The sequence below is a fragment of the Coregonus clupeaformis genome, chromosome 11, assembly GCF_020615455.1.
Source record: "Coregonus clupeaformis isolate EN_2021a chromosome 11, ASM2061545v1, whole genome shotgun sequence".
NCBI classification, from domain to species: domain Eukaryota; kingdom Metazoa; phylum Chordata; class Actinopteri; order Salmoniformes; family Salmonidae; genus Coregonus; species Coregonus clupeaformis.
This window is the reverse complement of record NC_059202.1, coordinates 51,342,700-51,366,261: the sequence shown is the minus strand read 5'-3', so window position 1 is coordinate 51,366,261 and position 23,562 is coordinate 51,342,700. Positions and strand designations below refer to the sequence as shown.

The window sequence follows — 23,562 nt, the reverse complement described above, 5'->3', positions numbered from 1 at the left end:
GGACTTTAATGCAGGGAAACTTAAATCTGTTCTACCAGCATGTTAAATGTGCAACCAGAGGAAAAAAAACTCTAGACCACCTTTACTCCACACACAGAGACGCGTAAAAAGCTCTCCCTTGCCCTCCATTTGGCAAATCTGACCATAATTCTATTCACCTGATTCCTGCTTATAAGAAAAAACTAAAGCAGGAAGCACCAGTGACTCGGTTAATAAGGAAGTGGTCAGATGACGCAGATGCTAAGCTACAGGACTGTTTTGCTAGCACAGACTGGAATATGTTCCGGGATTCTTCCGATGGCATTGAGGAATACACCACATCAGTCACTGGCTTCATCAATAAATGCATCGATGACGTCGTCCCCACAGTGACCGTACGTACATACCCCAACCAGAAGCCATGGATTAAAGGCAACATCTGCACTGAGCTAAAGGGTAGAGCTGGCACTTTCAAGGAGTGGGACTCTAACCCGGACGCTTATAAGAAGTCACACTATGCCCTCCGACGAACCATCAAACAGGCAAAGAGGCAATACATGACTAAGATTGAATCGTACTACACCGGATCTGACGCTCGTCGTATGTGGCAGGGCTTGCAAACTATTACAGACTACAAAGGGAAGCTGCCCAGTGACATGAGCCTACCATATAAGCTGAATCACTTCTATGCTCGCTTCGAGGCAAGCAACACTGAAGCATGCATGAGAGCATCAGCTGTTCCGGATGACTATGTGATCACGCTCTCCGTAGCCGATGTGAGTAAGACTTTTAAGCAGGTCAACATTCACAAGGCCGCAGGGCCAGACGGATTACCAGGACGTGTACTCGGAGCATGCGCTGACCAACTGGCAAGTGTCTTCACTGACATTTTCAACATGTCCCTGACTGAGTCTGTAATACCAACATGTTTCAAGCAGACCACCATAGTCCCTGCACCCAAGAACACTAAGATAACCTGCCAAAATGACTACCGACCCATAGCACTAACGTCTGTAGCCATGAAGTGCTTTGAAAGGCTGGTCATGGCTCACATCAACACCCTTATCCCAGAAACCCTAGACCCACTCCAATTTGCATACCGCCCCAACAGATCCACAGATGATGCAATTGCTCTATTGCACTCCACACTGCCCTTTCCCACCTGGACAAGAGGAACACCTACATGAGAACACCATAGTGACCTCAAAGCTCATCACTAAGCTAAGGACCCTGAGACTAAACACATCCCTCTGCAACTGGATCCTGGACTTGCCCCCAGGTGGTAAGGATAGGTAACAACACATCTGCCATGCTGATCCTCAACATGGGGGCCCCAACATGGCCAGGCAAGACTCCAACACCATCAATAAGTTTGCCGACGACACAATAGTGGTAGGCCTGATCACCGACAATGATGAGACAGCCTATAGGGAGGAGGTCAGAGACCTGGCCGTGTGGTGCCAGGATAACAACCTCTCCCTCAACGTGATCAAGACAAAGGAGATGATGGTGGACTACAGGAAAAAAAAGAGGACTGAGCACGCCCCCATTCTCATCGACAGGGCTGTAGTGGAACAGGTTGAGCGCTTCAAGTTCCTTGGTGTCCACATCACCAACAAACTATCATGGTCCAAACACACCAAGACAGTCATGAAGAGGTCACGACAAAGCCTGTTCCCCCTCAGGAGACTGAAAAGATTTGGCATGGTTGCATCACTGCCTGGTATGGCAACTGCTCGGCCTCCGACCGCAAGGCACTACAGAGGGTAGTGTGTACGGCCCAGTACATCACTGGGGCCAAGCTTCCTGCCATCCAGGACCTCTATACCAGGCGGTGTCAGAGGAAGGCCATAAAAATTGTCAAAGGCTCCAGCCACCCTAGTCATAGACTGTTCTCTCAGCTACCGCACGACAAGCGGTACCGGAGTGCCATGTCTAGGTCCAAAAGGCTTCTTAACAGCTTCTACCCCCGAGCCATAAGACTCCTGAACAGCCAATCATGGCTACCCGGACTATTTGCATTGTCCCCCCCAGTACACCCCACCCCACCCCACCCCACCCCCTCTTTTACGCTGCTGCTACTCTCTGTTTATTATCTATGCATAGTCACTTTAACTCTACCCACATTTACATATTACCTCAATTACCTTCACTAACCTGTGCCCCCGCACGTTGACTCTGTACAGGTACCCCTGTATATAGCCTCCCTCCTAATTTTTTTATTTTTTTGCTTATATATTTTTTACTTAACACTTATTTTTCTTAAAACCGCATTGTTGGTTAAGGGCTTGAAAGTAAGCATTTCACTGTAAGGTCTACACCTGTTGTATTCAGCGCATGTGGCAAATACAATTTGATTTGATTTGATGGCCTATTGCAGTAGCATTCACGCAAGTACCGGGTTTACCCCATACAAAGTGCTGTTTTGTCAGGAAACTGTTCTTCCAGTCTATGTGATGCTTGACATAGATCACAGGGAAAAGTTTACATCTGTCAGTGAATATGTATCGACACTGGCTGACACTTTGTCTACAGTAGTGGGGGCATTGAAAAGACATCAAGCTATAGCCTCCGGTCTGCAGAAAGCTAACTTAGATTTTTGGGCCAATTTTCTATATTATTCTGTAGGTGAATTGGTTTGGGTTCGAAATAAGGCTAGGAGGCGGGGGCTACAAAGGCCCTTTCAAAGTGCTAGAGCGGGTTTCAGATGGACTGTATCGGATAGCACTGGCAGAGGGAGGTCCCAAAACTGTGGTTCATTTCAATCGACTCAAACCCTTTGTTCCTTGTTCATTTGTAGAGACTCCGGTACACCCCGGCTGGGGGGTGGAGAGGGATTTAGCAACTCCTGCTCAACCCCACATGCCTCCCCGCAGTCGGAGGTCAACCCAGGACCCAGTCGGGGGTATCACCGGCCGTGGGTCCTGTCTGTTGTGGCTTCTCCAGGAGAGGGGATGTATCGAATCCTACGACCACTTCAAGAGATCCGCATCCAGGTTTGGTGTTACCAGCTGCATCTAGCCCACGAGAGGGGTCATCCAACCTCCAGTATCCAGGGCTGACCTCCAGCATCCACGAGATGGGTCTCCGGCCTCCTTCAGCAACGGAAGGCACCAGCAGAATCTCCTTCATTGGGAGAGAGGTCAACGGGAGCCCAACCTTCTCAGGGGGCAAGACCAGTGCGAGACCGGAGGCCACCAGTGTGGTCCAAAGCTGTGGGACAGCTTGTAAGGGAGGATGTCACTAAATCATTAACTAATTGCTCAAACCTGTGCCTGCTTGCAAGACTGCCCGGGACTCTGAGAAACTGATGTAAGGCAGAGCTGAGTGCGCAGGCAGGTCTTGACGGGGGAGCTGTGCTTTGATGAACGGTGGGCTTGTAGCCTTTGCAAGTATCCGCATTGCACTCACCTTAATGGTGGGAGGTTGTCGTTCGCTGCTGGGTAGGGCAGTCAGCGATGAAGACAGGTAGTGACGGGGAATTTGGGGAACCAGATAAGATAGTGGGGTTGGTAGGAGGGCAAGCCACCGCCCTGGCTTTTGGGAACAGACCGTGCTGCGCTTTGTTGTTGTTCTTGGACATGCAAATTAATTAGCTAAGCTTTATCAGTGTTTGTAAAAATACATTGTGGGTTATGTTTGGCGAACAGAACGGAAATTGCAGACTACGTAGCTCAAAGTGGGGGGGTTCTATGACTTTATTATCACGTGTGGGTCTCTGGACCCTGTATTCAGTGAATTTGTGTGTTTGTACAATTGCGTTTAATTGGGCTAGGTCCGGTTTGCAGTGAAGTAGTAGTAGAGCCTTGGATGTTTAGTTCTCCTTAACTGTATATCTCACTAGTGTGTAGTGTCACTTTTTAGCACGTTATTGCACTTAATAGCCTGTGTGCCTTACCCCTTCTTCGGGTCACTGCAGCACTCCTGATTGGGTTACAGAGACTGCAGGAATTTAGTAGTTCGCCTTGCATTTCATGCACGCTGTCATCTGAAATGGTGTATTTAATAAAGATCATTGTTTGCTATATCTATGTGGAGTTTTGGTGTGTCCTATCCTCTAACGATGGACCATACCGGCCAAACTAAGGTGGTGGTAGCGTCACGCTACTCTGCTCAATCCAGTACTTGCCCTGCCTCTCGGGAGGTCTAGCGAACTTTATTACAATATTCTGGGGAATTATTTACGATATGAGGAAGAAAAACGCTTCAGACAGATCATGCTTTCCATCCGATCCTGCAACCTGCATTGCATACAGGTAGGCCATATGATCCTGCTTGTTCTGCACTCCAGAGGTGACAATGTGACATGATATCAATAGTTGATATTGATTGCAAACATTCATGACTTTCAGCTCAAAATGCAGGTGTAAATCACAGTATATTTCTGTATCTTACTTTTGTATCACCATTTATGGCTGTAATGACAGGCTACATTTGCGCAGCACGTGTGCAAATGTTCACGTGCGTGGGAGGTTGCAAGTTTGAACCACTACTTTTTTGGGGTCAAAAATGTCAAAAGGTTTGAGAACCACTGAGGTAGCGAACAGATTGCTGATTTGCTGTACATCTATAGGATCGGGTGCAGCGAAAACGTCAAATTGTAAGACGAGAGGATTGCCATAAATAAATATGCAGCTCCAAAAATTGATTGGTGATCAAAATATGACCTGTTTACTTTGCAAGCTCACCAGCAATAGGGCATCAAGCACCAATTACTAGCATAGGCCTACTGGTCTTTTGGTATGTCAAAATTGCTTGAAATCGATCATTTACTTGTGATGCTTGCATTTGGAATTTGTTGTTCAAATTAATTATTACATAATCAAAATGTGTTGTATACAAAATAATAAAAAGGGCTGTCTGGTAGCCTCAATAAATAGACAAAGATTGGTACACTCTTAGAAAAAAGGTGCTATCTAGAACCTAAAAGGGTTATTCGGCTGTCCCCATAGGAGAACCATGAAGAACCCTTTTTGGTTCCAGATAGAACCCTTTTGGGTACCATGTAAAACTATTTTAAATTTTTGTAATTTTTTTTTTAGGGGGTAGATCAGCTTTAATATTGAAGATAGATTGTAGCTTCCATCAATGTAATTGTCTGCATCATTTCCAATCCCCCATATATTATTTTGTACATACAGTTGAAGTCGGAAGTTTACATACACCTAGGTTGGAGTCATTAAAACTCGTTTTTCAACCACTCCACAAAGTTCTTGGTAACAAACTATAGTTTTGGCAAGTCGGTTAGAACATCTACTTTGTGCATGACACAAGTCATTCTTCCATCAATTGTTTACAGACAGATTATTTCACTTATAATTCACTGTATCACAAATCCTGTGGGTCAGAAATGTACATACACTAAGTTGACTGTGCCTTTAAACAGCTTTGAAAATTCCAGAAAATGATGTCATGGCTTTAGAAGATTCTGATAGGCTAATTGACATCATTTGAGTCAATTGGAGGTGTACCTGTGGATGTATTTCAAGGCCTACCTTCAAACTCAGTGCCTCTTTGCTTGACATCATGGGAAAATCAAAAGAAATCAGCCAAGACCTCAGAAAAAAATTGTAGACCTCCACCAGTCTGGTTCATCCTTGGGAGCAATTTCCAAACGCCTGAAGATACCACGTTCATCTGTACAAATAATAGTATGCAAGTATAAACACCATGGAACCACGCAGCCGTCATACCCCTCAGGAAGGAGACGCGTTCTGTCTCCTAGAGATGAACGTACTTTGGTGCAAAAAGTGCAAATCAATCCCAGAACAACAGCAAAGGACGAGGTGAAGATGCTGAAGGAAACATATCCACAGTAAAGCGAGTCCTATATCGACATAACCTGAAAGGCCGTCCGGCAAGGAAGAAGCCACTGCTCCAAAACCGCCATAAAAAAGCCAGACTACGGTTTGCAACTGCACATGGGGACAAAGATCAAACTTTTTGGAGAAATGTCCTCTGGTCTGATTAAACAAAAATAGAACTGTTTGGCCATAATGACCATCGTTATGTTTGGAGGAAAAAGGGGGTTGCTTGCAAGCCGAAGAACACCATGCCAACCGTGAAGCACGGGGGTGGCAGCATCATGCTGTGGGGGTACTTTGCTGCAGGAGGGACTGGTGCGCTTCACAAAATAGATGGCATCATAAGGAAGGAAAATGATGTGGATATATTGAAGCAGCATCTCAAGACATCAGTCAGGAAGTTAAAGCTTGGTCGCAAATGGTTCTTCCAAATGGACAATGACCCCAAGCATACTTCCAAAGTTGTGGCAAAATGGCTTAAGGACAACAAAGTAAAGTTATTGGAGTGGCCATCACAAAGCCCTGACCTCAATCCTATAGACAATTTGTGGGCAGAACTGAAAAAGCGTGTGCGAGCAAGGAGGCCTAAAAACCTGACTCAGTTACACCAGCTCTGTCAGGAGGAATGGGCCAAAATTCACCCAACTTATTGTAGGAAGCTTGTGGAAGGCTACCCAAAACGTTTGACCCAAGTTGAACAATTTAAAGGCAATGCTACCAAATACTAATTGAGTGTATGTAAACTTCTGACCCACTGGGAATGTGATGAAAGAAATAAAAGCTGAAATAAATCATTCTCTCCACTATTATTCTGATATTTCACATTCTTAAAATAAAAGTGGTGATCCTAACTGACCTAAGACAGGGAATTTTTACTAGGATTAAATGTCAGGAATTGTGAAAAACTGAGTTTAAATGTATTTGGCTAAGGTGTATGTAAACTTCCGACTTCAACTGTATATACAGTACCAGTCAAAAGTTTGGTCAGACCTACTCATTCCAGGGGTTTTTATTTTTACTATTTTCTACATTGTAGAATAATAGTGAAGACATCAAAACTATGAAATAAAACATATGGAATCATGTAGTAACCAAAAAATGGTTAAATAAATCTAAATATATTTTATATTTGAGGTTCTTCAAAGTAGCCACCCTTTGCCTTGATGACAGCTTTGCACACTTTGGGCATTCTCTCAACCAGCTTCATGAGGTAGTCACATGGTATGCATTTCAATTAACAGGTGTGCCTTCTTAAAAGTTAATTTGTGGAATTTCTTTCCTTCTTAATGCGTTTGAGCCAAACAGTTGTGTTGTGACAAGGTAGGGGGGTATACAGAATATAGCCCTATTTGGTAAAATACCAAGTCCAAATTATGGCAAGAACAGCTCAAATAAGCAAAGAGAAACGACAGTCCATCATTACTTTAAGACATTAAGGTCAGTCAATACGGAACATTTCAAGAACTTTGAAAGTTTCTTCAAGTGCAGTCGCAAAAACCATCAAGCGCTATGATGAAACTGGCTCTCATGAGGACCGCCACAGGAAAGGAAGACCCAGAGTTACCTCTGTTGCAGAGGATAAGTTCATTAGAGTTAGGAGGAGGTGTGGGGTGCTTTACTGGTGACACTGTCTGTGATATATTTAGAATTCAAGGCACACTTAACCAGCATGGCTACCACAGCATTCTGCAGCGATACGCCATCCCATCTGGTTTGGGTTTAATGGGACTATCATTTTTTGCTGTGTAAGGGCTATTTTCCAAGAAGGAGAGTGATGGAGTGCTGCATCAGATGACCTGGCCTCCACAAACCTCAACCAAATTGAGATGGTTTGGGATGAGTCGGACCGTAGAGTGAAGCAGCAGCATTGCAGTTCTTGACACAAACCGGTGAGCCTGGCACCTACTACCATACCCCGTTCAAAGGCACTTAAATCTTTTGTCTTGCCCATTCAGCCTCTGAATGGCAAACATACACAATCCATGTCTCAATTGTCTCAAGGCTTAAAAATCCTTCTTTAACCTGTCTCCTTCCCTTCATCTACACTGATAGAAGTGGATTTAACAAATGACATCAACAAGGGATCATAGCTTTCACCTGGATTCACCTAGTCAGTCTATGTCCTGGAAAGAGCAAGTGTATATTAGTGTAAACCCATTTTTTTTCAAATCTTCCACTTTAACATTGCAGAGTATTTTGGGTAGATTGTAGATAAAAAATTTTACACAACAAAATGTGAAAAAGTCAAGGGGTGTGAATCCTTTCTGAAGGCACATATATTAATCATACATACAGTATGTGTTTATATGTATCATTGGCACTGACACATTATATGGATTATATTTTATTTTTCTAATCATTTACTGTACAAAATATACCTCCAGGTATCAAAATGACCACGACTACTGTACATTCAAAACAACAAAGTCAAAGGGAAACAAATGCAAAGCAGAAAACTGAGAACTATAATATAGAGGCACATAACTCATATACATACAGTAGCATTTGCTATGAAGTATAGGTAAAATAATCTTAAACAATCGTGTTCAGGATAAAGCAACATTCATATGCACTATTGCAGTCGTATAGGAATTAAAGACTGAAGTTCAGTAAGTTTAGCAGCAGAAAGATACAGTATTTGTTGGAGGAGGTGAGTCACTAAGTTCCACCTTGTCTGTCAATATGTAGGACCTTGAATGAGAACTAACTGTTGTCTACTATTAGATGTCCCACAACGAAAATTAAGATACATTTGTATCTGTAGCAGAGGCAAATGTAGAATGCTAGGAAATACAGGATCAGTATTGCTTTTGGTGGGTTGTTTATTTTTAGGGATAGCATACTCATACTGGCAACTAAGACCAAAAACAACCTCTATATGCATCCAGTGACTACTCAACCAAACATAGGTATTGAAAACAATTATGAATATAAACCCACCATAAATAGTATTTTACATATAGCATCATTTGGCTATCAAATATACACTGCTCTTTCAAAATAGATTGACTTTCTACAAAGCTATTACAAATGGAGAAATATATCTCTCCCATTACTCCATAACACTTCTGACTATTTACATCAAATACAAAGTAGAACAGAAACATCATATTAAACATAAATTAACTATAACTTTTCTCTTAGACTATATGTAGCATGCATTTTTTTAAATTCTAAAGTAGCTATACTTTTACTGCATCACAACATTTCCCAGGTGTTAACAGAGAATTTAAAACATTTAAAATGCGGCCTTGGATTTTAATGTGACAAATAGGACGGTTCAATCTAGACATATTTTGAATTAGCAAAAAAACATGTTCATAGTTGACATAACAATCCAATTTCAAGAATGGCTTCTGCAATCAAACTGGTTTAGCTGCCACTTGGTCTACCAACCCTCGGCCACCACCACACTCATGCTTATCGTCATGTTATGACCAGATATGGTAGAAAGTAAATGTACTGTCTATGGTATGACCACAAGATCATCATTAAACTATGGAATGCTGACTGTCAACATTCTCATGCTGAAACTAGAACAATCTGAACAATCCATTTGAATGACATCTCAGTCTCAACTACATGTGCAAACACTAAGCCAAGACACTAAGTCAGTTGTCCTTCTCATAAAAACACCTGTAGGTTCCTTTCTCTATACATTTTAACGAGAGTACTGATACTGAATAACAATAATATTTTGAGTAATAAAAGAGATAGAGGATACAGGGACAACTCAATTATGATTAGTGTGTACAGGCGTTTTGAGATATTCACAAGTTCAAAGTTAAATACCCACTGTCTGAATAGCTGCTACTGTATATTCAAATAAGTAGGTAACATGATCAAAACATTACGAAGAGGTCATATAACATGAATGTGTTACTGCACAAAACATTTCCGATTTCAAGGTGAACTGGTGAAGACATCAAAGGCGTGTAAGAGACACCTCCAAATGTGACCCTGCTTGGCATGTGAGCAGACTCATTTAATCTGGCATCTGAAATAAACTGACGGGGCATGCTTGACATTTCTGGTGGCTGATTCCACTGTCACAGTATGACAGTGCAGTCAGTAGCCATGCAGGCTTTACCGGCGACAGACCTGGGTTCAAATACTATTTGAAATCTTTAAAATACTTTGAGTGTTTTCTCTAGCCTGCCTGGAGTGCCAGATGGGTGTGGTTTGCAATTGTGGGACTATTGTATTGGTGCTTTCAATAAACAAGCTCAATCATGCACGGATGAGGTATTTGAACTGATTTGAGATGTTTTACCCAAGTCTGTCTGACAGTGCCCTGGGCTAAGTTAAATTCAGTTAAACAAAATAAGTGACAGTGACTGTGGACAAACGTAGCTAGGACACTCCTATGTGGGTGAGGTCGTGGTTAAACATAGGCTTGAATTCTACAGGAGAATGTCAGGCCATCCGTCTGTGAGATGAAGCTGAAGCGCAGCTGGGTCATGCAGCAAGACAATGATCCAAAACACACATTCAAGTCTACATGAAAATGGCTAAAAGGCAACAAATTTGAAGTCCAGACCTACTCCCAATTGAGATGTTGTGGCAGGACTTGAAACGAGCAGTTCATGCTTGAAAACCCCCAAATGTAGTTGAGTTAAAGTAGTTCTGCAATTTGTAAGTCGCTCTGGATAAGAGCGTCTGCTAAATGACTTAAATGTAAATGTAAAGAGTGGGCCAAAATTCCCCTACAGCAATGTGAGAGACTGATCAACTACAGGAAGCGTTTGGGTGGAGTCATTGCAGCTAAAGGTATGCACTATTGCAGTCATATAGGAATTAAAGACTGAAGTTCAGTAAGTTTAGCAGCAGAAAGATACAGTATTTGTTGGAGGAGGTGAGTCACTAAGTTCCACCTTGTCTGTCAAGATGTAGTTATTGAGTGTAAGGGGGAAATTACTTTTTCAACCAGGGGCATTGGGTGTTGTATAACTTTGTTTATGAAATAAATGAAATATGTATGTCATTGTTGTGTTATTTGTTCACTCAGGTTCCCTTTATCTAATATTAGGTTTTGGTTGAAGATCTGATAACATTCAGTATAAAAAAATATGCAAAAGTAGAGAAAATTAGAAAGGGAGCTAAAACCTTTTCACAACACTGTATATTGATGAGAACAAATGTGATAGTGTATGTGTTATAAATTAGGTATTGCCTTTAGGGAAAGTATCTGTCACTCTAGACTAGATCTTCATGACTAATTTCACTTTAATTTAGAAAAAACCCATGGTTTTAGCTATTCACAAGTCACTGGCACAGACATGCAATTATTTCAAGTATTTGACATATTCCTTTAAATCAGGGGTGCCAAACTAATTCCACAGAGTGCTTAGTGTCTTTGTTTTTTTGGGGGGCTTCCTTTTTGGTTTTTCCTTTCAATTAAGACCTAGACAACCAAGTGAGGGGAGTTGCTTACTAATTAGCAACCTTAATTAATCAATCAAGTACAAGGGTGGAGCGAAAACCTGCAGACACTCGGCCCTCCGTGGAATGAGTTTGACAGGTGCTTTAAATAATTAATTACACATAGATATAATTATATTTGAAGAAAAAATGTTGTTAGGACTTATTTACAATATCATGAATTAAGAGTTTTAATTCAGCAATTGTGCAAGATGCAGAGGTTGCTATTGTTAAAAGAGGACCAATCACAAAGAAAAATCAATAGAGAACTCAACATTGATATTAACATAATAAATAAATGTAGAAAGATACAAGGTGAGAGTTGTATAAGAATAATACAAGACATTCAAACTCAGGAGGAATAATCCAGTCCCATTGTCAAGACCAGGAGTTGAGCTAAAAGCACATCAACAGAGAGACAGGAAAGGAATAAGATACTACAGGAGTAGACAGATTTAGGGGCAACAGGTACTCTCCCATTGGAACTATGTATTCACACTCTCTTCTTAGCTTCATGAAGACACTCTTGAGTCTTGCCATGTGTCCCCCAGAACAGGAGAGAAAATGAATCCATCTGTTTTCAGCTGAAAAGCTGTGGCAGCACATCACTTTATCTCCCATTTTCAGAACATTCCTTTCACAATCCTCTGGTTTTCTGAATAGTTGCCATCTAAAGATATTTTACTGCTTCCAAGCTATGAATTAGAGGAATGGTGTCTGATCTGTTGTTGGTGCCCAGGTAGGGTCCCAGATAGATGTGATAGGAGGGTGGAATGGAAGGTAGTAGTCTATAAGCAGACATCACTGTCTTTGTCCGTATACAGTTGTTGTCATTCTGCTCAACATCGGGTCAAGGCTCTCAACAAGCTAGCCATGTTCAGAAGCACAGCTGTGACTGTCAGAATAGGGTTCCATTCTATATCACTCCCCTGAGGATGCAGAGACAAAGGTTAGAGGTGGCTTTTAGAGACCTATGCACACTTAGTAAGGCATACAAAAAACAAAAATATGAAATAAACATGCACACACAAACACATTTACCCCATTCGTACACTGAAAACTGTCACCAAATATTCAAATTACAAATATGTCCATCTTCGGCATTAAATAATTTGCTGACCTTACAACAAACAATAATCTAAAATCTAACAGTGATGTCATACTGGAAAGCACTGTGTGAAACTGCCCACCGTCCCATGTCTGTCACTCAAAAATACTTGGTATGTTTTATGCATGTACAGTACCAGTCTAAAGTTTGGACACACCTACTCATTCAAGGGTTTTTCTTAATTTTCACTATTTTCTACATTGTAGAATAATAGTGAAGACATCAAAAGTAAGAAATAACACATATGGAATCATGTGGTAACCAAAAAAGTGTTAAACAAATCAAAATATATTTTATATTTGAGATTCTTCAAATAGCCACCCTTCGCCTTTATGACAGCTTTGCACACTCTTGGCATTCTCTCAACCAGCTTCACCTGGAATGCTTTTCCAACAGTCTTGAAGGAGTTCCCACAAATGCTGAGCACTTGTTGGCTGCTTTTCCTTCACTCTGCGGTCCAAATCATCCCAAACCATCTCAATTGGGTTGAGGTCGGGGGATTGTGGAGGCCAGGTCATCTGATGCAGCACTCCATCACTCTACTTCTTGGTACACAGCCTGGAGGTGTGTTGGGTCATTGTCCTGTTGAAAAACAAATGATAGTCCCACTAAGCCCAACCAGATGGGATGGTGTATCGCTGCAGAACGCTGTGGTAGCCATGCTGGTTAAGGGTGCCTTGAATTCTAAATAAATCACAGACAGTGTCACCAGCAAAGCACCCCCACACCGTAACACCTCCTCCTCCATGCGTTACGGTGGGAAATACACATGCAGAGATCATCCGTTCACCCACAACACGTCTCACAAAGACACGGCGGTTGGAACCAAAAATCTCCAATTTGGACTCCAGACCAAAGGACAAATGTCCATTGTTCGTGTTTCTTGGCCCAAGCAGGTCTCTTCTTATTGTTGGTGTCCTTTAGTAGTGGTTTCTTTGCAGCAATTCAACCATGAAGGCCTGATTCACACAGTCCCCTCTGAACAATTGATGTTGAGATGTGTCTGTGACTTGAACTAATTTATGTGAAGCATTTATTTGGGCTGCAATTTCTGAGGCTGGTAACTCTAATGAACTTATCCTCTGCAGCAGAGGAAACTCTGGGTCTTCCATTCCTGTGGCGGTCCTCATGAGAGCCAGTTTCATCATAGTGCTTGATGGTTTTTGCGACTGCACTTCTTGAAATGTTCCATATTGACTGACCTTCATGTCTTAAAGTAATGATGGAATGTCGTTTCTCTTTGCTTATTTGAGCTGTTCTTGCCATAATATGGACTTGGTATTTTACCAAATAGGGCTATCTTCTGTATACCCAACTACCTTGTCACAACACTACTGATTGGCTCAAACGCAATAAGAAGGAAAGAAATTCCAAAAATTAACTTTTAAGAAGGCATACCTGTTAATTGAAATGCATTCCAGGTGACTACCTCATGAAGCTGATTGAGAGAATGCCAAGAGTGTGCAAAGCTGTCATCAAGGCAAAGGGTAGCTACTTTGAAGAATCTCAAATATAAAACATATTTTGATTTGTTTAACACTTTTTTGGTTACTACATGATTCCATATGTGTTAATTTATAGTTTTGATGTCTTCACTATTATTCTACAATTTAAAAAAAAGTTAAAAAAAAAAAAAAAAAACTGGAATGAGTAGGTGTGTCCAAACCTTTGACTGGTAGTGTACATCTTATGATAAATGTGACTTTCTAATTGCCACCCTCTAGCTAGCAATTACCTTGTCCGCTACCATACTGTATTTGCTGTAGCCAACTTCTCTCTGCCTTGCATGACAATGAATGAAGAGAGTTGGCTAAAGCACAAATTGACTGGCACCAGACTAGTAATTATCCACATGTATATATTGGGTGGTTCGAGCCCTGAATGCTGATTTGCTGACAGCGTGGTATATCAGACCGTATACCACGGGTATGACAAAACTTTTATTTTTACAGCTCTAATTACGTTGGTAACTAGTTTATAATAACAATAAGGCACCTCAGGGGTTTGTTGTTAATGGCCAATATACCACGGCTAAGGGCTGTATCGTAGCAATAAGGCACCTCAGGGGATTGTGGTTTATGGCCAATATACCACGGCTAAGGGCTGTATGCAGGCACTCTGCCTTGCTTTGTTCAGAAGAACAGCCCTTAGCCGTGGTATATTACCAATATACCACACCCCCACGGGCCTTATTGCTTAAACATACAGTATCAATCATACATCTCAACTCCTATGTCAACTCTGAAAACCTGATCAAACCAACAGCAGTAGTAACCTAAATAAAATCTCTGACAGTCTTAGTGGTCCTTCAAGATGGATTTGAACCCACTTCTGTCTTACTTTACTTTACTTTAAAGGGAAATGGAAACACTAGGTTCTAACTGTAACTGTAAATCGTCATGCTTTTTGGTTCATATTATTACATCAGTGACTGGGTAGAAACATTTTGGAATGCCGATTTATGATGGCCTGTAATGCTCGTTGCTCAAGTGGTTTGCAGGTCATTTCTATTTTTCTAATGGTTGTAAACTCTTTTGGATCTTATTTTTCCCAGTAGACTGCATACTGTCAGTGCAACAATGTATCAATTCACCAGCAGCAGCAGATGTGATCACTCCATTGCAGGGGCGGTGTGTTCATTAGGGCGATATGGGCGACGCACTGCCAAACGGGAAAAGGAAGGGATTTTTTTTCTAATCAATTATATCACAGCAACAGTAGTATCAGTGTTCTAATCTAGACGTCTGATCTGCCACTAAATGTCCAATCAGGCTAAAGTCGTGCTTCAAATGGCCCCGCCCCCTTTGGGGCGATTTCAGTCAGGTTGAAAATCGCCCAGAAGTCTCTCATAGCCTGTCATGTAAAATCTTTTTTTTTCAAATATCAGAGCTTTCAATATAATCTCTATGGGTTTCTGAGGGCTTGCACTTACGCGCTTTCGTCATACGTAACATAACCATGAACGTAACTAAGAAAAGAGCGGGTAGCAGCGTCAATCAATACACGTACTACTATCAAGATGGCTAGCCTTCAGTGCAACTCGATTGTCTCTTTGAAAGAAGTTCACATCAAAGACCATTCAAAACGAGCTACTGTAACTGGAGTGTATGCTAGCGGTCATGAGGGAACATATTGTGGAGGAGGTGAAGTCGGCGAACTTCGTAGCTATCCAAGCTGACGAGACCACGGACGTTTCTACACAGATACAGCTGGTGCTTGTGCTGAGGTACATAGATAGCAACCACAAAGTGCAGGAGCGCTTTTTTGAGTTCCTTCCCATCTCGGAATCAACCTCAGTCTCAATCGCCAGTGTGCTTTTGGAGAGACTGAACGGTCTTTTTGCCGACGACAAGAAAGTCAAACTGTGGTGCACTGGCACTGTACCAGGTTCTCATGAGCTACAACCTCCAGGAGACGTTCTCTGAGACTGTGACTCTGTTGAACATCCTCATAACTACTCCCATGACAACAGCTGAAGCTGAGAGATGTTTCTCAACTTTGACACGAGTTAAGACATTCCTGCGAAATTCAATGGGCCAGGAACGTCTGAATGCACTGGCCATGCTTTCCATGGAGAGTGAACTAGTCCTCAGCATGCCTGATTTCAATGAGAAAGTCATTGACCGCTTTGCTGCATTGAAAGAGAGAAGAGAACAGTTTCAGTACAAGTAATGTAGCCTCTCTCTCTCTTTGTCCCTCCCTGTCTGTCTCTTTAACACACACACGCCCAAATCAGTTCACAGTTGATGTTGTTTAAAATAGTTATTTTTCATTTTAAAAAAAAGTAAAAAAATAATAATAATCTGTTCATGTTCATTTTTACAAATCTATACAATTGGCCAGAATATGGTTGTTCATATTTACAAATCTATACAATTGGCCAGAATATGGTTGTTCATTTTTACAAAGCCATACAGATAGCTGTGTTTACCTTTTCTAGAAATTATTTTCAAATTCTGTTTTCAGGCAAAATGTCTATCACTGTTCATTTTCACAAATCTATACAAGAGGGCAGAATATGGAAGTCTATAAAAATTTATTATTACCAATAACTTGCATCAATGTTTTCAGTAGCCTCTATCAAAAGCTCCTGCTTGCTTGTTGTGAATTATGCTCAGGTGCACATATTTCCAATTCAACCATGAGGCAAAAAATGTGGTAAAAGCTCTTGTTGATCCTGCAATCTGAACAAATACCAAGATGCTGTATTTTCAGCTGATATTTCATTTGTTTATGGAAATGCATATTGTTTATGCAGTGTTGAGGAATGTGAAAGAACACCCTTGATTATTTTTACTGTGATAACTTATTTTGCTTTTGTAAGCCAACACTTTTGAGATCAGTCAATAAATGCTTCTGGCATTGACTTATATGCTGCCCCTGTCTTCATGTTGTTGCTGGACATATCTTTTTTAAAATGTGTGTAGGTCACCTAAATCATCAGAAAAATTGCCCCCCCTGAGAATTTTTTCAGGAGCCGCCACTGCTCCATTGTGCTCTCTCTCCTGTCAAACTTTTCCCGCCAATTTATTTAGCCTATGATGTATTTACATTCAGCAACCAAAAGCAAGGTTGCTTCTCTCCTCAAATATGCTAATAGTAAAAAAACGTATTCAAAATAACTGACCGAAAAGTTGTAGCCTAGTTTTCCCTATGACTCAACAAAAGCTTAGAGGAATAGCTAAAAGGTCAGCGGAGAGGCAAGTGGAGGTGCGTTATTGCGCAGGAGAACAGTGAAGATTAATAGGCTAAAGATGTAGGCTACCTATTTAAAAGCTCATTCATATCCATCATTCGTAGGCTAAATATAAGGCCTAATAGGCCTCCTGTAGTGGATTTACCACTTGTGCTTTTTTTTTTTATGGGGGGTGGGGGAAGAAGGATTACTTTATACTATTCCAGGTATTCCTTAAAGAGGTAGGGTTTCATGTGTCTCCGGAAGGTGGTCAGTGACTCCGCTGTCCTGGCGTCGTGGGGGTGCTTGTTCCACCATTGGGGTTTCTAGAGTTTAGTCACTCAAATTAAAATGTCGTGTCAGTATTGACCACCACATGCTTAACTAAAATTGGTAAACGGTTCATCATTATGTAGGTGACAGGTTGCTGGAATTTCTATTTTCCTAATGGTTGTGAATTACATCAGCATCACAATGTTATAGCCTACTAGCCATAGGTCTACTTTTTCACCTTTAAACTCTCCCCATCAATTTATTTTATACACTGTGTCTTTCCATTATCCTACACAGACAATTACAGTTATTTCTTATATTTTGCAAGGTGTTTTTAACTAAAACTGTAGGCCCACATAGCTGCGTCAGCGAATTTCACTGAGCAAGAAACACATATCAGATGTTGGGATGACAGGCGCTGTATGTAATGTGAGCTTCGCAAGCACGCAAGCACTCAACTCACATAAAGTCCCCTTTACATCTTATCAATTTGACAATTATCTTGCACTAGGCCTCCAACACAATCCAATGAAGGATGTTATTAGCCTATTGTTTTTAAGAGAGTTGCCTACAAAACTCCAGGCTGTATTTGAAAAACGGTTAAAAAGCCCAGAACGTACAAATAGGAACGCATAATTAATATAAGATATTCTGATGTGCAACCTAAACCAGTGATTTTCACGAATTTGGGATTGACAGTTAGGCTATTGTTGCTATATTTTACTCCAGAATTGCAGATTTTTTAAAAGGGGATTAGTGAATTTGTGCACGACTTGGGTGTCCCATACCGGTAAGAAATTAAATCTACTTTCACCCCTTTATGTAAGTATTACCCCAGCATGTGCGTTATTTAAGATGACGATTAGTACAGGATTCGTTTTTCCAAACTGCCCCCTGTAATTCTTTATTTTTATTTTCTATTGACTCAATGAGTCTTTTTTTTTTTTTCACCTTTATTTAACCAGGTAAGCCAGTTGAGAACAAGTTCTCATTTACAACTGCGACCTGGCCAAGATAAAGCAAAGCAGTGCGATAAAAACAACAACACAGAATGAAGCCTGGAGGTTTTTATTTTACGTCGTTTTTGAAGATATGTCTAGAAAATAATAGGCTTTACTAATAACTCGTGCTTGGCTGCCAAATGTATAGGTGTCCCCATAATATTTAAAATGAGAAAGTGTTATTATTATTATTATTATTTTAGCGACCATTCTAGACGTCTCTCGTAATGAAAATATCCCCATCCTGCTGATGTGAATTGCTGAACAGCACACTTGAACTGGAGATGCGTTTATGGATGAGAACATAAACTTTCCATTTTCAAAGAGTTTAGCTCAATGGGAAACAGGGGATGCTCTGCTTTGCAATCTATTGTCTACATTTACAGCCAGGGCAGGGCCGGTGTTATGGGCGGGTCTTAGGGGGCCTGGCCCGCCCTAACGTACCTCCTTGCCCATCCAAATAAAATATTTAAATATTGATAATTTATTTAACTGAGACACGCGCCGACAGAAAGACCCATCATTGTCAGATAAAGCATCTGAGCAAGCGAAACAGCGCCCCTCTGTCTCAGTATGTGTAGCCCGTGTATCTGATGCTGTCTGGACAAGAAGAGTATGGCATGACATAATTATTTTGCCAGACCGCATCAGATACATGGGGCTACATATTGTAAGACAGAAGGGCGCTGTTTCAGTCGATCGGATGCTATTTTGGACTAATGTGCAACGGTAACCTACTTTTTGAAGTGATTTGTTTTACAATCAGATGAAAACATCATGACTGGTTGTGTTAATGCCACATTAAAAAGCAGGCTAACACATTTGTACAGTTACATGTCGTTACAATAAAACCCACAATAGAACTGCTAAAGCAGTCATTTGGACTGCTCATGAATGTAAGCAATATATTACTCTGCAATTTTTTAAGTCATGCCCCCCTCTGGCCTTGTTGTTGTTAGAATCTTAATATCACAAACAGAACTGGTGTTATAGACAGTTTTAAGAGGGCATGTCATATATGGTTTTCCCCGTTGCCCCTCCTTCTCTCAACAGTAGGGCCTGCTCCCCTCTTTCTCCCGATAGTCGAAGATGCCGTGCCCAGTTGAAAATCACCCCATAATTGCCTCGAAAGTTAACCTAAACTATACCTAAACTAATTTCACACATATACACTTAACAAAAATATAAACACAATATGTAAAGTGCTGGTCCCATGTTTCATGAGCTGAAATAAAAGGAGTATTTCTGTCTGTAATAAAGTCATTTTATAGGGAAAAACTCACTGATTGTCTGGGCCTGGCTCCTAAGTGGGTGGGCCTATGCCCTCCCAGGCCCACCCATGGCTGCACCCCTGCCCAGTCATGTGAAATCCATAGATTAGGGCCTAATGAATTTATTTCAATTGACTGATTTCCTTATATGAACTGTAACTCAGCAAAATCTTCGAAATTGTTGCATGTTCCGTTTATATTTTTGTTCAGTATAGTAAGAGATTAGCCTAAGTAAGTAGGCTAAAGTATGCTCAATTGGTAGAGCATGGCGCTTGTAACGCCAGGGTAGTGGGTTCGAGCCCCGGGACCACCCATACGTAAAAATGTATGCACACATGACTGTAAGTCGCTTTGGATAAAAGCGTCTGCTAAATGGCATATTATTATTATTATTATTATTATGATGATGGGAAGAATGGATGAGTTGATGAGCTAGGGGAAGCGAACTATGCATAATGATGTAATCACCAATTGTAAATGAAGAACAGGGCGGGCCATTCTATTGTATTGATCTATTCTAATTATAATCTCAAAATGTTATGTACTCTATCAGTCTACTCTGGCCTACTTGGAGTACACAGTGAGAGCGTGCGTAATTTACAATGGCAAGAAGACCAAGACGAATGGATGTACTCGTTAGCGTTTCTACAAAATCCGAGTTCTAAGCTAAAAAGAAAAGCCAGAACCTGTGCGCACTGTGCAGGATGGCACCGTTTGGAATAGAACAAGCCTGTGAATATTCTACGGGCTATTTCACCACAAAATGTAATCACTGGGGGAGCAGGCCCTACATTTCAAGCAAGAAATAAAATCAGCAACGCACTCAACAGCTTTCGTTGTTTAGGCTATGTGACATGGACATGCTCCAACTGATAGTTTACTTTTTGACTGCTGTCATATCAACACTTATATTCATAATGCCGTTATTGCTTTTGTGATGATTTTCACCATTATCAAGCACACTTGGTACTTGTAATGATGTTTAGGCTACTGATGTTTTCGTCATTTGACCATTCATCTTGCTGACCTTGCTTGTTGGTGGTTGGGGTATTTATTTGTATGTTGTAGTTATAAGAAGTTATAAGAAGAAGCTTATACCGGGTTCCAACACCAATGCTTTCTGTTTCATCGTTGTAACAAAGGCACTCGACGAAGACAATTTATTGAACACATAATATATACATATATAAATATATATATTTATACATACTGTATATCCACATAGGAGTTCCCGTGAAAAAAAAGGCATTCTGGCGCTGGCCCAGGGTATCATTAAATAGGCCTAGGCACAATCCTTTGTTATTGCACATTTAATTAAACTGACTTTTGGCAATGTTGAACTTCCATTCATTGGCACAAAACGTTAACAAAAGTATTCACTGTTTAAGTTGATAAATGTAGGCCATTCATTTGAAATATATGCACAACACATAGTTTTAAGCATCAATTTATCAAATTAGTTCTTGTTTTCTTGCTCAAACTGCGAGCAGCACCTGTCAAACTGTAACGTCTCGGAAAACACAGGGATGTCATTATACAGTATTATCTAGTATTATCAGAGGACCTTGGAGATTCGCATGGGACAAAAATGATGGATGTGGTGTTTTGTGCTCATGCACATAATTACATTACCCGACCTCCCCCAGTAAAACTAAAATGTAATGTCCTAAAACCGTTACATATACCTATGCAATCACCGCAAAGAGCAGACGAGCGCTACCCGCGATGCTCATATTCCTATCTCAAATCCATACAGATACCTTGGTTAAAACGTTGTTAAACTGTAAATATTGAGAGTTGAGAAATAATAATAATAATATTAAGCCTCTGCCTCCTCTCCATGATATGGAGCCCCCACTCAGAGCCAAGAGCCAGCTATATGCAGTGGTGGAAAAAGTACCCACTTGTCATACTTGAGTAAAAGTAAAGATACCTTAATAGAAAATGACTCAAGTAAAAGTGAAAGTCACCCAGTAAAATACTACTTGAGTAAAAGTCTTAAAGTATTTGGTTTTAAATATACTTAAGTATCAGAGGTAAATGTAATTGCTAAAATATACTTAGTAAATTCCTTATATTAAGCAAACCAGACGGAACGATTTTCTTGGTTTTTAAATTTACGGATAGCCAGGGGCACACTCCAACCCTCAGACATAATTTACAAACAAAGCGTTTGTGTTTAGTGAATCCGCCAGATCAGATGCAGTAGGGATGACCAGGGATTTTCTCTTTAAGTGCGTGAATTGGAAAATGTTTTAGGGATGTAGTGGAGTAAAAGTAAAAGTTGTCAAAAATATATATAGTAAAGTAAAGTACAGATACCCCAAAAACTACTTAAGTAGTACTTTAAAGTATTTTTACTTAAGTACTTTACGCCACTGGCTATTAGCCAACATAGCCTAGGCCTACCGTAGCTACTGTACTGTGATAATAAAAGGGACTATTGTTTACTTGGAAGTTTAACAGGGCTTAGCTATATTGCACAATAGGCATCAAGGGTTCAATGCAAATACATCTTGCATTTCATAGTAATTTTGCTTAAAGGAATAATCCACCCCAAACCACTAATTCCTATTATTTACAATGTTCAATAACTCTAATATGTGAGAACAACATTTTTTGCAAACAAATGTTTCTGTCCTTATAATAAGATTGGGAGCAACATGAAAATCGTTGTGGAAATCTGTTGCAGCTAAATCGACTTCAAAACCCACAATGCAGTGCTCTCTCTCTGGTCAAGCTTGCTAGCTAGCTACAGTAGCTATGTAGCTAGCTAACAAACGTAGCTACACACCATTATCATGATAATGTAGCACGTCATGTTTCATTTTTAGGGTGGAAACTTTTAATATTGGGATGTGAAAGCTGTCACCCCTTACTGTACAATAATAAATCAACTTTCCAAATTTTTGGACCCAGTCAATGACATTGCAGCTTGCGTCGATACCATGGCAATTTTAATGGCAGGGCCTAGTCACAAATTAGCATTGGCTCCGAAGTCAAAATATTAAAAGTTATTCAAAGTAGCAATTTCTGTATGGCAAACAACCAGAACATGTATTTAGGGTTTGTTTAGATTGTTTTACATGGCCTAGCTTGTAAAATGCTTCCATTCCCCTGCAAGGTACTTTACTTTAACTTACTTTATTTACTTAAAATTACTTTACTTTAAGATACTTCACTTTAAGTAACTTCCCTTTACTTTAAGTTACTTAACTTTACATACAGTAACATCTATATGGACATAACAAAATGCAGAGGACCGACAGACAGAGAAGTATCCTTCCTCCTACCTTGCTTTCTGGGACGCCAGCTCGGACAACCAGCACCAAACCACTCCCAATATTACAATCATTCCTATGAAGGGGATGGAGAGAACAGGGGACTCAGACGAATGGATGTTGCACTGGATGAGGAAAAGAAAAGGAGGGAGGGGTGGATGAAGATGGAGGGGGGAATGGAGAGAACAAAATAATAAATGAGTGGAGGGCAAAAACGTTTACATATGGACACCACAAATCACCCAAAAAAATGAAACATGAATGGCCTTGCTATGAAGGGGTAGGGGAGTTATGGTGTGGACTGATACAAATAGGGTAGGGATGGAAAGGTAGATAGATAGATCCCGTCGATTCGACTGATCGACAGTGCATAAGAATTTATTATGCCAAAGTAAGCCACCAGATTCTTACAAAGATTTTAAGAAAAAAAAGTATGAAATATGTTAGTACAGTGTGTGCGAGTATTTATGTGCATATGTGACTGAAATTGTCTATTGTGACAAAACAAACAAAAATCAAAAATGGAAAATAGTGACACAAAACAAGATCTTGAAACACATGGTGAAAATCTCCTAACTCTTTCCTCATTAATTTCCCATGTGTACATTAAACACATAAAGCATGTGGACATATAACACAAAGCACAGTATTTTTAGACTGAGACTGAGTAGGGACAGGCAGACAGTTTGACACAAGGGACAGTGCTGCCATAGGGAGGGCATGACACAGACAAAGTGGAGGGCAATTTG

At 40.6% G+C, this 23,562-nt stretch overlaps 1 protein-coding gene and 1 long non-coding RNA gene across 5 annotated transcripts in view; both read right to left on the bottom strand.

Moving 5' to 3' along the window:
• Nucleotides 1-8,114: 8,114 nt before the first annotated feature.
• Nucleotides 8,115-10,751, bottom strand: LOC121577382. The gene is made up of 2 exons (XR_006002620.1): nt 10,658-10,751; nt 8,115-8,452 (listed from the first exon to the last, which is right to left on the bottom strand). It is a non-coding gene; the product is annotated as an uncharacterized LOC121577382 (long non-coding RNA).
• Nucleotides 10,752-10,808: 57 nt separating this feature from the next.
• Nucleotides 10,809-23,562, bottom strand: part of LOC121577087 (coiled-coil domain-containing protein 136) — a 64,835-nt gene continuing 52,081 nt past the window's right edge. For 2 of the 4 annotated variants that reach the window (XM_041890857.2, XM_041890858.2), the window contains 2 exons: nt 22,826-22,938; nt 12,032-12,133 (listed from right to left, as the gene is read on the bottom strand). In XM_041890857.2, the coding sequence (XP_041746791.1) occupies nt 12,121-12,133; nt 22,826-22,938 (126 nt within the window). In that variant the 3' untranslated portion in view covers nt 12,032-12,120. Of the gene's footprint in view, nt 12,134-22,825; nt 22,939-23,562 lie in introns of all 4 variants that reach the window. The other 2 variants (XR_006002562.1, XM_045223582.1) reach the window with 2 other exon arrangements.